This window comes from Vicugna pacos, chromosome 9, assembly GCF_048564905.1.
Source record: "Vicugna pacos chromosome 9, VicPac4, whole genome shotgun sequence".
NCBI classification, from domain to species: Eukaryota; Metazoa; Chordata; class Mammalia; order Artiodactyla; family Camelidae; genus Vicugna; species Vicugna pacos.
The window spans coordinates 30,463,979-30,478,644 of NC_132995.1; the positions used below are offsets into that span (position 1 = coordinate 30,463,979).

The 14,666-nt window shown below is 42.3% G+C and overlaps 1 protein-coding gene across 1 annotated transcript in view; it reads left to right on the forward strand.

Moving 5' to 3' along the window:
• Positions 1-14,666, forward strand: part of FTO (FTO alpha-ketoglutarate dependent dioxygenase) — a 344,072-nt gene that overhangs the window by 184,089 nt on the left and 145,317 nt on the right. The window contains exon 8 of the mRNA XM_006207838.4: positions 8,322-8,446. Within this exon, the coding sequence (XP_006207900.1) occupies positions 8,322-8,446 (125 nt within the window). The remainder of the gene's footprint in view (positions 1-8,321; positions 8,447-14,666) is intronic.

Sequence of the window (14,666 nt, forward strand, 5' to 3'; positions counted from 1 at the left end):
CTCTTGTTCCCGGAGAGGGAGATAAAGTAGGCAAAAAGGCTGAGAGGAATGTTTATTTGTTCTGCCGGGCTGTGGATCCGAGCACGCTGGAAATCTTCGGTGGTGCCTAGTCCAGTTTAGCAAATGTGAAGGCGTCACTCAGCATCGAGCCACAGAGGCCTCACAAAAGAGCCATCTTACACTGACAATCAGTAAATGAAGGAAGACCCGAGATCGACCTCTCTTTGATGGGACCAAGGCTATCTCAGTGGGTTCTGTGCCTTTCTTCTTCTTTTTTTTTTTTTTAAAGGGGGGTGATGGGGAGGGGGAAGAAAGACAGGGAAAAAAAAAGTGTTCCTGGACTTTTGAAGAGGAGAGCCCTGGTTGGGTTTTTGACAGCCCGTGGCAATGTTGATGTGAGGAAATAGCTTTCCCAGCTGATAACATCTTAAACCAAGTTTCTTCACAAGTTGAACCTTTAGCCCTCATTATCAGGCAGAGCATATCTCTGTAATTTGTGTGTGCAGAGGGGAAATACAACCCTCACATGAGGCGGCTATGTATATAAAACGTGTTAGGAATGGCATTTTTCCCATCACAGCGGTGGGACTTTTTTGGTGGTGGCGGCAAGGGTAGGGAGATGGGAAGGCTGGAAAGGCATGCGCTTGTGGCATCCTGGGGCTTACATGGCTTTTGAGATTGGCAAAACAGCAGACAATTTCTTCTTCTTCCTTTTTTTTTTTTTTTAATGAACTAAGCGAGGGGCTCACCCGCCATATTTATAGAAGTCCTCCTGTTTCTGGGCATTTCCGTAGACCAAGTTTTCTGATTTGTGAGAAGGATGGATTAAATGTAGGTTTTGGAGTTGAAGGCCTATCAGAAGCTGTTACTTCAGATCAGAAAGGAACCAAAAGAATTAAAGGCTGATACACTATTATTAGTAATGAGTGAATACCATAATTCTCCTTTTAACTCCCAGAGTGGTTCCTGTCTGAAAACCTTATATGCGGCCAATTCTGCATATTGCACGTATGTCCACAGTCCTTCCCTTGTGCTATCCTATAGCCAGGATAGACTGAAAGTTACTGAGTGTGAGAATATAGCCAACAAGAATCAGGTGAGTTGCTCAGTTTTAAGTGAATAAATTTAGATTTGGGAGACTTTTTCCCGGAAAGATGTGAAACTTAAGCCTAAAATTCAAGGCTTCTTAGAGCCTTACAGTTTTGGTTTTTCTTTTCTCATTCTCCATCAATCAGTCAGTTAATCTCTCTCTCTCTGGGTGTGGATTTTTTACTTAATCTTTTATGTGCAAAGTTTTCAGCCAGGAGCAGCTAAAGCCACTGCAGAATTCTTGGAGGTCCTTAGAACTCTATGGGTTACCAGAGTAGTTTTCTCCACGGACGTGGAGAGAGTGAGACTTCTTTTAGCTTATTGGGAGGGTACGCATGGGTTAAATGTGGTCATAATGTAGTAAAAGCATGTATTTTTGGGAACATGTATCTGAATAAATACGGCCCTTCTAGGTAGTCACCTAGGGATTACATGAACTTGTTTTTCTTGATGGCTGTTGTTTAAACATAGGTTTTATAACTTTTTTCTTAGAATTATCTTCGGGAATAGTTTGAATCAAACCAAAGCTTGTTTCGCATATGGTTTTGATCCTGAATAGTACTCTGTTCATCTCATTCACGAGACATGCCCTGACGTGTCATTGGCTTCTTTTGTTCAACCTGCGTCTGTCAGGAGTCTACTTTCATGACATGGCACCTAACCAGGCACCTTGGAGAATATGAAGAAGAAAGGGGTAGAGACCCTTACTGCTGTAATAGCGCTCACACTTCGGAGGAGGAAACGTCCTGTGAATACATATTTGCAATGGAATAAGACGTGGTTTGTGAGATGCTCAGAGGTGGTGCATAAGAAGGGATGATCCACTCTGCTTGATTTGGTGGAAGGATGCGGTTCATGGAGGACTTCACAGGGGAGGTGTTATTTGAGATGTGTCTTGAAGAATTAGTAGTTACTGGTAAGTTATACAACCAGGTACAAGTGAATGTGTAGTATAGAATAGGCATGTATTTTCAGAGAATTGCACTTACTTTATATGGAATAGAAGACAGAAGGAGCTAAGACTTGAGAAGTAAGTGGGGCCTATATTAAAATGAGGTGGGGTTTGTTTTTTTTTGTTTTTGTTTTTTTTTGCTTTTGCTTTTTTTTCAGGTTAAGGAATGTGGGCTTTAAAAAATATATATTGTTTTGTATCTCTCAAATGCCAGTAGCTGAAGGATGCATGAACAGAGCTGCTCTGGTTTAGATGGGTTTTGGAGGCTAAAGCTCTTGAGTTCCTTTGGCCCTGACATACCCCTCCTGTAGGAGGAAAATTCACGAAAGGGGCAAGATTGACTGAGAGACACTCTTTGGGCACCATTTCACGGCCCAGATGAGAGATGGCCTGGACTAAGCCTATGGCAGCAGAGAATAAATTAGTCGGAGTGAGACTGAACAGAGAGGAGTGACAGGAGGTAATGTTCAAGGGTAGGGAGTGCAGAGAAAGGAAAGGGAGGAGACAAGGGTGATTCGTGGATGTCTGTTTTGGTGATGGCTTTGACAGTGGTATCATTGTCCGTTCTAGGGAAATACAGGAGGAGAAGCATGTTGATGAAGAGGAAAGACAGTGGCGAGCAAAAATTGTAGTTCAGATGTGGACACGTTGAGGTTGAGGTGCCATGTCTGAGGTGTGCGTTGAAGGAGAGAGAGCCAGTTGCAGGCTCTCTGGGGCTGGAGCTCAACAGAGAGGTCTGCTTGAAGGTAGATGTCTGCTTAAAGCCATTAGCCTATAGGGACCGTAAGGGAAGGTTGGAGGGGATGTCACCTACAGAGGGAGCAAGCAGGAGAGATGAGAGGGGTACTGAGGGCAGAGCCCTGGGCTCACCACTGTTGAGGATCTCAGAATGAGAGGAGGCTAAGCAGGACAGGACAGGTATTGGGTGGGGGCCTAGAGGGAAGGGTCTACTAATGGAGAGAAGTCCAGTAAAAGCATGACTGATTATAAAAATAAAACCCACCCTCAAAGGATAAACATCTGCTCCTGCTGAGAATATGCAAAAGAAGATGCCTCTGGCTTCCGGTAGAAGCTCCTCATGGTTGTGACTGTTCAGTAGTTGCCTGATTTCCTTTTGAAATCTTTCATTTCAAGTTACAGATACTTGTAGGAGTCCTCTTGTTAAAATAGCACAACTTACCACAAGGTCGATGGGTGCGTTGAAGATGAAATCACAGTGGCATGGTACCCGGGCAGCTGGTCCTCCCCAGGCCCCCAGGGAGGTTCCTCTCCATTCTGCAGTTGTGAAGAAGGCCCACAGCTAGGCGGTGACAGCTGGGATTTGAGCAGCCAGCACTCTTAGGAATATTCTTAGTCTTTTCCTGATAGGCCAGCATTTCCACAGATTTCTCTTCAAAGAGAATCACTAATGACATGAAATTTAACCTCCAGAGCATGGTTCCTAAACCTGTGGCTTACGTCTCCTGTATTTTGGGAAGCAGAGACGGAGAATGTGTTTTTGGTAATAAGAGACTGTTGAAAAATTGGTACTTGTTTGCAGACGGTTCTACGTTACTACTGATGGGAAAATGGGCTATTAACATCTCCTGTGTAAAGTCCACCCCTGCGGAGCCAACACTTACAAGGTGAAAAATATCACTGTTCATTTTTGTAAGAAGAATGCTCTTTGGCACTCTGAAATTTCCTTCTGTGCAAGGACTTCTTTTCACCCGAAATTTTGTGAAATACTATATTTTAGGGTCTGAATGCTCAAGCTAATTTCACCCATCCTTTTCCAATATCTTAAAAAAATTTTTTTTGTAACAGAATTTGTTTTATAATCCAGATATGTTTCTCTGTATCTTTACTAGTGTCTTAATCTTTCAGGTGTATTTATATGCTGTCTTGTTCCCTACATTTTCGCTTGTCCTAAAAATGTGATGGAAATGAACTTTAAAAATTAAATTGTATAAAACTTCCGTACGATGAAATCGACTTTGAGGATATACAATTCTATGAGTTTTAATGTGTATATAAACTCCTATAACCACCACCACAATCAGGAGACAGAATGGTCCCGTCATTCCCGAAATTCCCTCACTGGTTTGCTCTCTGTCCCTAAAATTTGCCTTTTTCAGAATGTCAAATAAATGGAATCATTCCGTGTTTATTCTTTGGAGACAAGCCTCTTTCACTCAGCGTGATGAGTTTGAGATTCATCCAAGTGGCTGCCTGTATCAAGTACCCATCTTTTTTATTTGTTGAGCAGTATTCCTTTGTGTGGATGTATCATGGTATTTATCCATTTACCTTTTGAAGGACAGTTAGGTTATTTCCCATTTTTGGCAGTTACAAATAAAGCTGTTGTCAACATCTGTCTGCATGTTTCTGTGTGAATGTAAGTTTTTATTTCTTTAGGTAAATCGCTACAAATGGGATTGCTGGTGATATATTAAGTGTACGTATGTAACTTTATAAGAAACTGCCAAACTTTTTACCAGAATGTCACTCTTTTGCGTTCCCACCAGCAATGTATAAACTTTTAAAAACCTGAGTGCTATCTTAGACACCGTTGGCTTGAGGTTGGCAAATGTTCCTTGGGGTTTTGAAGAGATGCCCCGGGACAAAGGGAGAACCTTCAGGTTTAACATACCTTCAAAGCTTCAAAGAGAACTGCTCCAGTTTGTTTCATATCTTGAGTTTCATGTAAGAATATGTTTCAGGAGAAAAGAGGTTTATCTGTGAAGTATTGGAAAACCATTGCAGTAGGGCGGGGCACCCAGAGTGTGGCGTGTGAACCACGGTGTTACCCAGGGTGATGCTAGGTGGCGCTCCAGGTCTCTGCACATAGTGAGGACCATGCAGAGAAAGTGAGTTCCCCTTCTGCTCCTTTTCAACCCCTGTATCCGTGTGATTGTGTCTCTAACGTTCTCCTACACTTGTTAATGGCCTCTTTTACAAAGAGGAAGCGGCTTTAGTCTCAGAGCCTTCAGCAAGCAACAGTATCCATCTTGAATGAAATAAACACATAACTTTGTTTTTAATATATTATTTTTATGATTATCTTCTCATTTATGACAAGTAGCACTGGCTTTTCATTTTTCTTTTGAAGGGAATTCATTTTATATTTTATGATATGGGTCAATTTAAAGAAAAATATTAAATATTATATAACTTATACACAAATAAGGCAGGAATTATGAGACTGTGCTAGAATGACTGCAGTTTGGGAAACTCTGAACTAAGGGAGCTAGTTATTTGAATAGGCCTGCAAGTGAATCCTTTTGTGAAGTGAAGAGAGCTCCTTGGTAGAGCACATCACTAATTCTTAGTTTACCTATTTTATAAGTTTTAAGTCTATATAACAGTAATTTCTTAAAAGGAGACAGTCTTCCTTTGCTCTTTGTTTTTGCAATGTTTGTTTTCTGAATTCCTGGTTTTATTACCTATTTGACAAATATTTGTTAAAAGTCATTAGGCGAGCAGCGGGGATACAGTGGTGAACTAAACAGATGCAGTTCCCTGCCCTCCTGAGACCCCCTTTCTTACATCCTTCCTCCTCTCCCCCCCTTAGAGGCTGTTCAGAATCCACCGGAAACAAGGGCTTCTGGATCAAATTTAAATGATGCGAAGGCAAAGAAGAGATACATGACTTCTTTAAAAAAGTGACTTTAACACAGTCCAATGTGTTAAATGTCCAAGAAAAGTAATTTTATTTTCCTCCTGTCTTTGGAGCCATCTGGGTGTATACTTTGTTTTCTGTTTGAAGCATTTTTGGTAAAATGTACCTGTAGACATAGTGATAAACTATATGACTTTTTGAGGTTCCTTCCAACTTTAAGTACGTGAAGTAAAGAATCACAGACAAGGAGCAGTGCTGTTGTTAGAACACCCATTGATGCCAGGACCTCTCTGAAATTAGACATCTTTCACGCTAGAGGTCACAGATTGGCAGCTGCCCGAGATCTGTTTAGCCATCGTTGTTTCTTGTTTGGCCCACGTGGTACTTAAAATAAATTTTTTAAAAATTAGTTTCCAACATTTTAAAATCAGCAGTCTTCACATTAAAAAAAAACGAAACAGATTTCTTGTTTATTTTGAAAATTCACGAATCTGGCACCACCGAAACTGCTTTCCTGAATGGCCGAGATGGCTGGTGCTGACTAGCGGCTGTCTTTATAGACAGAGATGTGCTCTCTTCCGGTAACCTGGCTTAACTCATTCATGTTACCTTCCTGGCCCTCGTAGGTATCTGAATCTGCAACCCCTGCTTTAGCCATATGGAGCTTGGGCTTCATGCAGTAGAATTGCCTGGAGAAACCCAGCATTCTGCCCTGTGCTGGAGGGCCGAAAATGTTGTTGCCCCAGAAGCTCCTTGAATGTCCAGCTGGGTAGATCACCAGTATAGTAGCTGTAATTCTGGGCCGAGGAGGCAGGGAGCAGGGTCCTTTTCCTGCTGATGCTAGTCAGGTTTCTGTTGGATCCTCTAAGGTGGAGATGCTATTTCCTGTTTTATCTGTTTGTATCAGTTGAGGTGTTTGATTGTAAGCAACAGAAACAGATTCTGATGAATATAAACAAAACGGGACTTTGTTGAATGGATATTGGGTAACCCAAGATATTAGAAGAAAGAGTGATGTGGATTCAGAAAGTTCAGGAAACCAGGAATACTTTGAGGCCCATGGGTAGTAAGAACTAAGGAAATAGAAAAGTTGCCTCCACATTTTTTCCCTTTCTTTGTCATTCTTAAGTGTCCTCGAAAAGAGGATCAAGTTGGCCTACATCATTGATAGGGGCGAGCAGGACGCTTTGGTTGACAGTTTCTATAAGCTCACATACAATAAAAGACTTCCCAGGAGGAGATCTGGGCACTATCACAGGAGAGGGGACTGGGTACCTACGGAAGGCAACAAGAACAGCGAATGGTCACCACGCTTCTTCTCGGGGAGTCGTGAAGGTACTAAACATGCACTGTAAAATGTTGCAGAGGGGCAAGGAAGTAGTATTTCAGGATAAATGAGAATCAAAGTTTGAGTGTGCTCCTCAAGTAAACGCAGGTATTGGCATCAGTTAAACGAGAAAGACTCTGAGTGATCAGAACAGAGAAAGTGGCGATGTTATCCCTTTTAGCAATTGCTTTGGTTATAACATCTCCAAAGAAGCCCCGCTAACTTTAAATGAAAAACATTTACAAATCCTAGAGGTTTCTGCTGCAGTTGTAGGAAGATAAATACTTGTGATGAAAGGTTCTGTGATTAAAACTTGAAAGGCATCTGCTCCCTCAAATTTCAACCAGTAGAATACCTTCCATTGTTTTCTTAATTGTTTTTCTAGTGTTGCATAAATTGGCATGTTTAAAATACATCTAAAAAGAGCCTACAGGGGTGAGTGGTGGTCGATAGAGTTGAAATGACAGTTTCAAATTTGAGTTATGATGTAATGCTACTTGTTAGAGAGAGCAGGGTTTGACGTGCTTGCGTTTCAACTGCTTCTGAAAAGCAGCGTGTGACTTTCCCAATGCTAGGGAGAAGCCTGGGTGTTGTTGTAGTTTTTTTTTTTAAAGGACTGTAGCCATAACCATAGAATAAACGATTCTTCCCCCAAACCCTCAGTCTGCTGTGCATAAGAATCCTTGTACCTGTTATTTGAAATATGTAGTGGGTCTTCAAAGCTGGAAGGATACTCATGGAGATATACTATTTGATTTTTGTGCTCTTAATGTTTCTTTCTTTGCAAGCTTTTGATTTGCAACAAGCAAGGAAAATGAGGGAAGCAAAAGCAAAAAAAAAAAAAAAAAAAAAAAGAAAGAAAAAGAAAAATGCCCGGCATGGCTGGAAGTAGAAATTAATGATTCAAATAAGGAGAGGCAGTGTAGTAAGCCTCAGCTGGGCGGCGGGAAACAGACAGAGGGAAAGCCAGGGACTGCTCTGTTTTAAAAGGCCAAACAAACAACTCATAGTGAAGTGGACGTGAAAATCATTTCTAATAATAGCTCATGGTAGGCAGTTCCCAGGGAGAAAAAAAAAGGTCTGTGCACTGAGAAAATTAGAGTGAGAATGCGCAGTATCTTGATGTGTAACTCAAGGCAATGGAGCTTTAGAGTTTCCCTTATGTGCCATGTACATTGATTAAATACAAAATATATGCTGGCCATTTTTGACCATCATTTACTGTATTGATTTGTTAGCAGGGGAACTATAATAAAAAAGCCATTGATTTACTGTCCTTATTTGCTTATGGGCTTTTTTTTTTCATTATTAATTTTTCACTTCTTTCTCTTTTTGGGCATCATTTCTTCTAGACAAATGCTGTGCTTCAAGAAGTTAGAAGAGAGGGGGCCCCGGTGGAACAAAGGAACAAAATCTTGACCGCCATCCTCGCCGTGCTCACCACCCGCCAGAACCTGAGGAGGGAATGGCACGCCAGGTTAGTTCGTTACAGAACAGAATTTGTGGTGCCTGGAAAATAAGAGCTTTCTTTGGCTAAAGTCCTTCCTGAGGGCTGGTCTCATCCCTCTCGTGTGAGGCGCCATGGAAAAGAAGCAAGTTACAGATGCTTTCAGCGGAAGTTAGCTTTGAGGCATGCAGTACCTACATTCTGTCGTGATGCATGATGTCATCTGTATGCGTATGTGATTTATCCCTGAGTGTAACATTTAGCATAAATGTTTGCGTCTTGAGCATAATGTAATATAAGTCCCTGATGCTGAAGAACCCTTTTAATCAACAGCCTAAAAGAGCAGCATTGCTGTTGAGTCAGGGCAGATGTCTGGGAAATCCACATAGTGCTCCTACATCCCTTGGGAGGCAGATCGCTTGAAGGTAGTCTCTTCATCAAGCCCATTTTTAGAATTGACCAAGTAGAAATGACTTTGGCTTCAACCTAGTTTCTTTGCACATGGACTTACCTGTGGTTAGAAGGCTGTTACTGGCAGAAAGTTTCCACAAATCATCAGTTTTACTGAATTGATGCTTGCATGCTAAATAACGTGTTATCCTGCTCTTTGAAAAACAGTCGATGGGTTGGAGGCTTTAGATGTGTCATTTGTGTTGTTGAATTACCATCTGTCTCTAAGCAAGAGGGAGAGGAATCAGGAAAATTATGCTAGATTTTGTGTCAGAGTCTCATTTGATACTTAAAAATTCTGTGTGCCTGGGAGTCAAGAACATTTATTGATAGCCATAATATTCTCTAAATGAGTTCATGCAACAGGATTTACAATAATTGATGGCTTTACTAGTAACAATTATCATAAAAATAGATTTTTCTGAACAAGGCTGAAGATGAGCATTTTCCAAGAAAGGAGACAATTAAGAGTATGAACTATCCATCCTTTTTTTTTTTTTCTAATGGCATTACTAGGGATTGAGCCCAGGACCTCGTGCGTGCTAGGCATGTACTCTACCACCAAGCTGAGCTATACCAAACAATCCATTCTGATTGGATATCAGAAAGCTGCTTTTTAAAATTTGTGCATTATCCCTATATTCAGACTTGGATTGAAACCATAATTTTAAAATCCCCAGTGACATTCTCCCCTTCTTCCCTATTTTGCAGTGTGGTCAGAGTAAATGACAGCTTCAGCGACAGTAATGAAATGATTTTCAATCTAAGTTTCAATAATTAATGTTTAAATTTTCTTTGTATTACAATTTAAGTCTGTATATTCATTAAAGTATGCATATTTTATTAAATCATGGAATATCCATGAGGGGGCACCTAGGAGGTTTCTCTCTCTCTGTTTGACCTTTTATATCGTTTCCCCTGGTGATTCTTATTAAACAGGAAAGGGAGAGAGAAAGAAGGAAAAAATTCCCTTGCAAACTCCCTCCCATCCCCCCAGCCCCTCCAAAGACAGCGCAGCTCAGAGACGAGATGTCGAGAATGGACGTCTTCTGGGCAGTGCATTTGGTTTGTTAACAATAACTTCCTAATACACCGACTCATCAGACAGCATGGCCAAAACGGCCTGTTTCAAAGGAGTCTGGTTTCAGCATTTCTGGCCCTTAACTGCTAACAATTTAATCAGGAGCTGGAGCCAGTGCTGAAGTTGATGTAGTCTAGCATCTGAAACGAAACTTCCCGAGCCCTTTGTGGTAGGGGAGGAGGAAAGAAAGGGCTTAGCAGCTGACACGACGCAGACCCCCTTAAAACTAAACACCTGAAAGAAAATTTGAAGAGGGTGGTGGCTTGAGAACTCAGAAGGGAAAAGTGTCTTCAGAGTATTAAATAACCGTAATCCTTGCCCCCACCCCTTCTCCACCCCCATCTGATGTTTCCCATCCCGGTGACCGATCTGAAAGACTCATCCATATGATCTGTATAAACAGACGGTTACCATACACCTTTCTTTTTCCTCATCAAAGCTTCATCTGGCAGCCTGGAATCGGGCCTCGCCCCGCGTAGCCATCAGGCGCGTGGTGGTGAAAGTTACAAAGCATCCAGCGCCGCGCTCGCGGAGCGGCCCGTGTTTTCAGAGCTGGGCCCATTGTGTGCTTTGGAATTACACGAGGCAAAATGTGCTTTGACAGCTAATAATTAGCGCTCGCCAAAGGCCAAGCAATGGGCTACAGTATTTTACTTTCATCAAAGCTATCAGGGGATCAGTTAGATTAGATAATAGACATTTTTTTTCCTCTGCAAGTTAAATACAGATGACTCTAATTACCTTATATTGCACGTTTGAGAACGTGTCGGGAAGAGTGCAACTTCGAGAAATTGAGGTCGCCTGAGACCCCCGCAGCTGGCGGTAACTTCGGCAGAAGTCTGTTGTGATAAAGCCCCCCCGCCCCGCCTTCCAGGAGGTTTGTTTATGTTAATGATGTTAGGGAGAATATATTAAGCGAAACTTGTAACTTGGTTTTTAAAATATTTGTCTCTCTCTCAGGCCAGGAGCCGAGCCATTGTTTGGGACTCACTGAAGTCTCTTAAACTGAAAGCATATGTTCCCTGTAATGTAGCTTTTGGAGGAAAGTGTCAATTCTGCATGACTCGGGGTAACCGAGTTTGTTACAGTGTCACACAACCCTGGGATTCTAGAGGCACATCTGAGTGCTGTGGGTTTCCTTCCCCAAGCCCGGTAATCCCATAAACAACCCTCTCCAAATAGGCTTATTAGGGCTGTCTATTCACTTCCCCGGAGTTGAATGATCCAAAGTACATCGGGAGAAGCCGTGTGAATGCAGGGTAAGTGTTAACAGAAGTGGTACAGAATTTCTGAAGATTTGGCTTTGTTTATACAGTCCACTCTGCCTGATGGACAGCTTGTTATAGCTTTTAAAGAACTGGGCAAGCCCTCTGATCTGACCCCTGCTCGACCTCTGCGGCCCAAAGGTCAGTCTGCAGCTAATAAACTCGAAGGTTCTTAGGGCCTACTGTAGGGAAAGGCAGAAAAAGAGCAGCTGCAGAGGGCTGGGTGTCCCGGGATAGGCTGCTTTCGGGTCACTCTCTGATAATGAAAATGATTACCAAATTATATGGAAGTTTAACCGCAGTCGTGAGTGAGAGGAGGGTAGAGCCCAGTGTATTAGGTTTGATAAATGAACTGTGAAGAGGCCCATCTGGCCCTCAACATCTTTTCTCCCCCTCTTTCCCTACCAAGGGGAAACATTTTAAAATAACAGCCCGAACATATAGACTCAATGACCCATGCAAGGAGCTGGAATGGATTAAGATTTAATGGTGACAGTGGAAGAAATTATCATTTGAAAAGTGCACTAAAGAAAAGGTACAGTCCGAGGTCCAGGCCCGAGTTGTTTTTCTAAATTAAAAAAAATAGTAAAACTCAGGGCCTTTGTTTATTTTACACAAATCCCTAGTGGCTTTCCTCGATTGCAGAAAATTTTGAGGGCGTGTTTGTCATGGAATAATTATTTGTAGTCAGCTTAAGGAAAGCAATGGGCTTCCTTTGCCCCGAACATGTCAGGATGGGAAGCAAATTATTTTTTTCCTGCCTGCATGCTTAGTCTAGAGAATGTAGCTGAATCACATGTTAGAGAAAGTGCTTCGCAAAAAAATTGTGATCCATTTCACCATCTGGCCGCTGAACGTTGTGCTTTTTTTTTTTTGATGCTAAATATACACGTGACTCTTGCACACCATTTCACTGCTACTTGGCAGTTTTTCTGTAAAAATAAGAAGGCACTTTCCTTGTTAATTGAGTAGATATGTGTGTTCCTTTGTTTATTCCGTTTTCAAAGAAACATCTTAGTGATGCTAATCAGTGCCAACAGTAGGTAGGTCACAAGCTCTGCACTTGTTAATTGCTAAGAGTGATCTGTTTAAAGCTTTCTCCCAGCTTGTGGACAGAGTGTCCCGGTTTCTGACCAGTGACATTGGCGTTCACAGAGCCCCACACTCTTCTGCAGAGACTGCTGACGGCACATCCCATGCGCCTGCATTCGGAAAAGAGAAGGATTTTATTCATGAAGCATTTTTGTGTATTTTGTATGCCTGCTGTAAACCAAGTACGGTGTGAAGTGCTATGCACAAGATAAAATGTGCTCGGGAGCCAATTTAAGAATTGATCTGGGGCTGAGAATTTAGCAGGTTCCTAGAAAGAGGCTGTGGAAGGCAGTGGAAAGGGAAGTGAGTGGTGGAGCCATCGTTACCACAACAGAGAGGCCCGCTGCTCTCGCCCTCCCAGGAAAGTATTTAATTGTCGATGTTTCGAGGTCTAGAATTGCTGTACTATTGAAAACCCCTGGTATTGAACTTCATTGCCTACAGAATAGAAGCCTCACCCAGACAATACTTACGTTTAAAATAGAATTACAGCCCTTCTGAACATTACCTAAAGTGAGTATAGTTGTTGTCTTGACTGTATATGTCCAAGGGGATTTACAGCGAGCAGAAACCCAGGGGAAGTATAACTCAGGGGTTTCGGGAACGCTTTAAGCGTTAACTATGCTTTTTAACTTTAAAGCTCTCCCTTTAAATTTTTGCTAAGTAAGGTGCAACTACAAACAATCAGATGAAAGCCAGGCCAAAGGGTTTTTTAAACCGAGGTATAATTCATGTAACATAAAATTAGTCATTTGAAAGCGTACAGTTAAGTGATTTTTTTTTAAAGTATAGTCACAAGATGGTGCGGCTGTGACCATTATCCAATTCCAGAGCATTTCCATCACCCCAGACAGCACCCCAAACCTGTGGACACCCACTCCCAATTTCCCCTTCTCCCCACAGTCCTTGACAACTGTCTGTCTAACCTACTTTCTGTTTCTATAGACTTGCCTCTTCTGAACATTTCATAGAAATGGAATCATACAGGACGTGGCCTTTTGTGTCTGGCTTCTTTCATTTAGCATAATGACTTCAAGGTTCATCCATGTTGTAGCCTGTATCAGTTCTTCGTTCCTTTTGGTTGCCAAAAGCTAATCCTATTTTGTGGCTGTACCACATTTTGTTTATCCATTCATCAGCTGAGAGATGCTTGGGCTGACTTTCTGGCTCTCACGCATAAGGCTACTGTGTACATTCATGTGCAAGTTTTTGAGTGACATGTCTTCAGTCCCTTTGAGTAAAAACCTAGGCATGGAATTGTTGAGTCACAATGGTAACTTGATGTTTAACTTTTTGAGGAGCTGCCAGGCCCTTTCCCCAACTCCTGTGCCGTTTTGCATTCCCAGCAGTGGCACACAGGGGTTTCGATTTTTTCCACCGTCTTGCCAGCACTTGTTCTCTTCCTCTTTTTGGATTCGAGACATCCCAGTGTTATCTCATTGTGGTTTTGATCTGCATGTCCCCGATGACTAATGATGTTGAGCGCCTTTCCATGGGCTTATTGAAGACCATTAGTTTTTTATTAGGAGATTTTAAAACATGGCAGACTTAAGGACTTACCCGTAAGTGGTAAAGAGGTCACAAGCCTGTTAGGGGTATCTGGCTTATTGGATGGATAGAGTTCCAAACGAGGCTGTCACGAGGACGCAGCTGTGCCCGGTTCCCACTTACCACGGCCCTTTCTTTACCGCATGTGGCCCACGTGCGTATTTACTTGTTTCTCTAGATCGCCTACCGCTTCCCTCTACCATCCTCTTACATGTCTGTCATTACAGAATCTCTGAACATTGCACACTGGATAGGACTGTACCCTAAGTAAATGGAAACTCTGTTCTCCTAAGCCCCTCAGCTTCTAGGCTCAAACAGGACTTAGGATAGCCCCATCGCAGACAACTTCATTTGGGTCCACGGAGCCTTAAAATGGTTACTGAGAACAGTTTTTTTAAATGCTTATGGCACGTTCTTTAGAAAAGCTTTTAGAACTACTTACTTCCAGTTAAAAGTAGCTCTCCAGACCTAGATGTTTTTGTACCCGTCTTCTCCGTATTGGGCTTTGGTGTCTAAAAAGGCTGCCAAGTTAGCATTTTTTTCTAGACTCCTGAAACAACCAGATGTCTTATTATAGACGGTCCTCCTGTCCTCTGCAGCACCCCCCATCACCACGTACCTCCAGGAGGGATCCACTTCGGACACCTTTATTGGGGGTCCACAATCTAGTGGTTATAACCTAGATCTCAGCCATGAGCAGGACTTCCCATTCTAAGCCAGCCAGCTTTAGAACTCTGATCTGGGTGCCACAAGCAAGCCAGCTGGCGTGACTCGCTTGTGTGGACGGACTCCGGTTTTAAGACTGGCGCGTTAC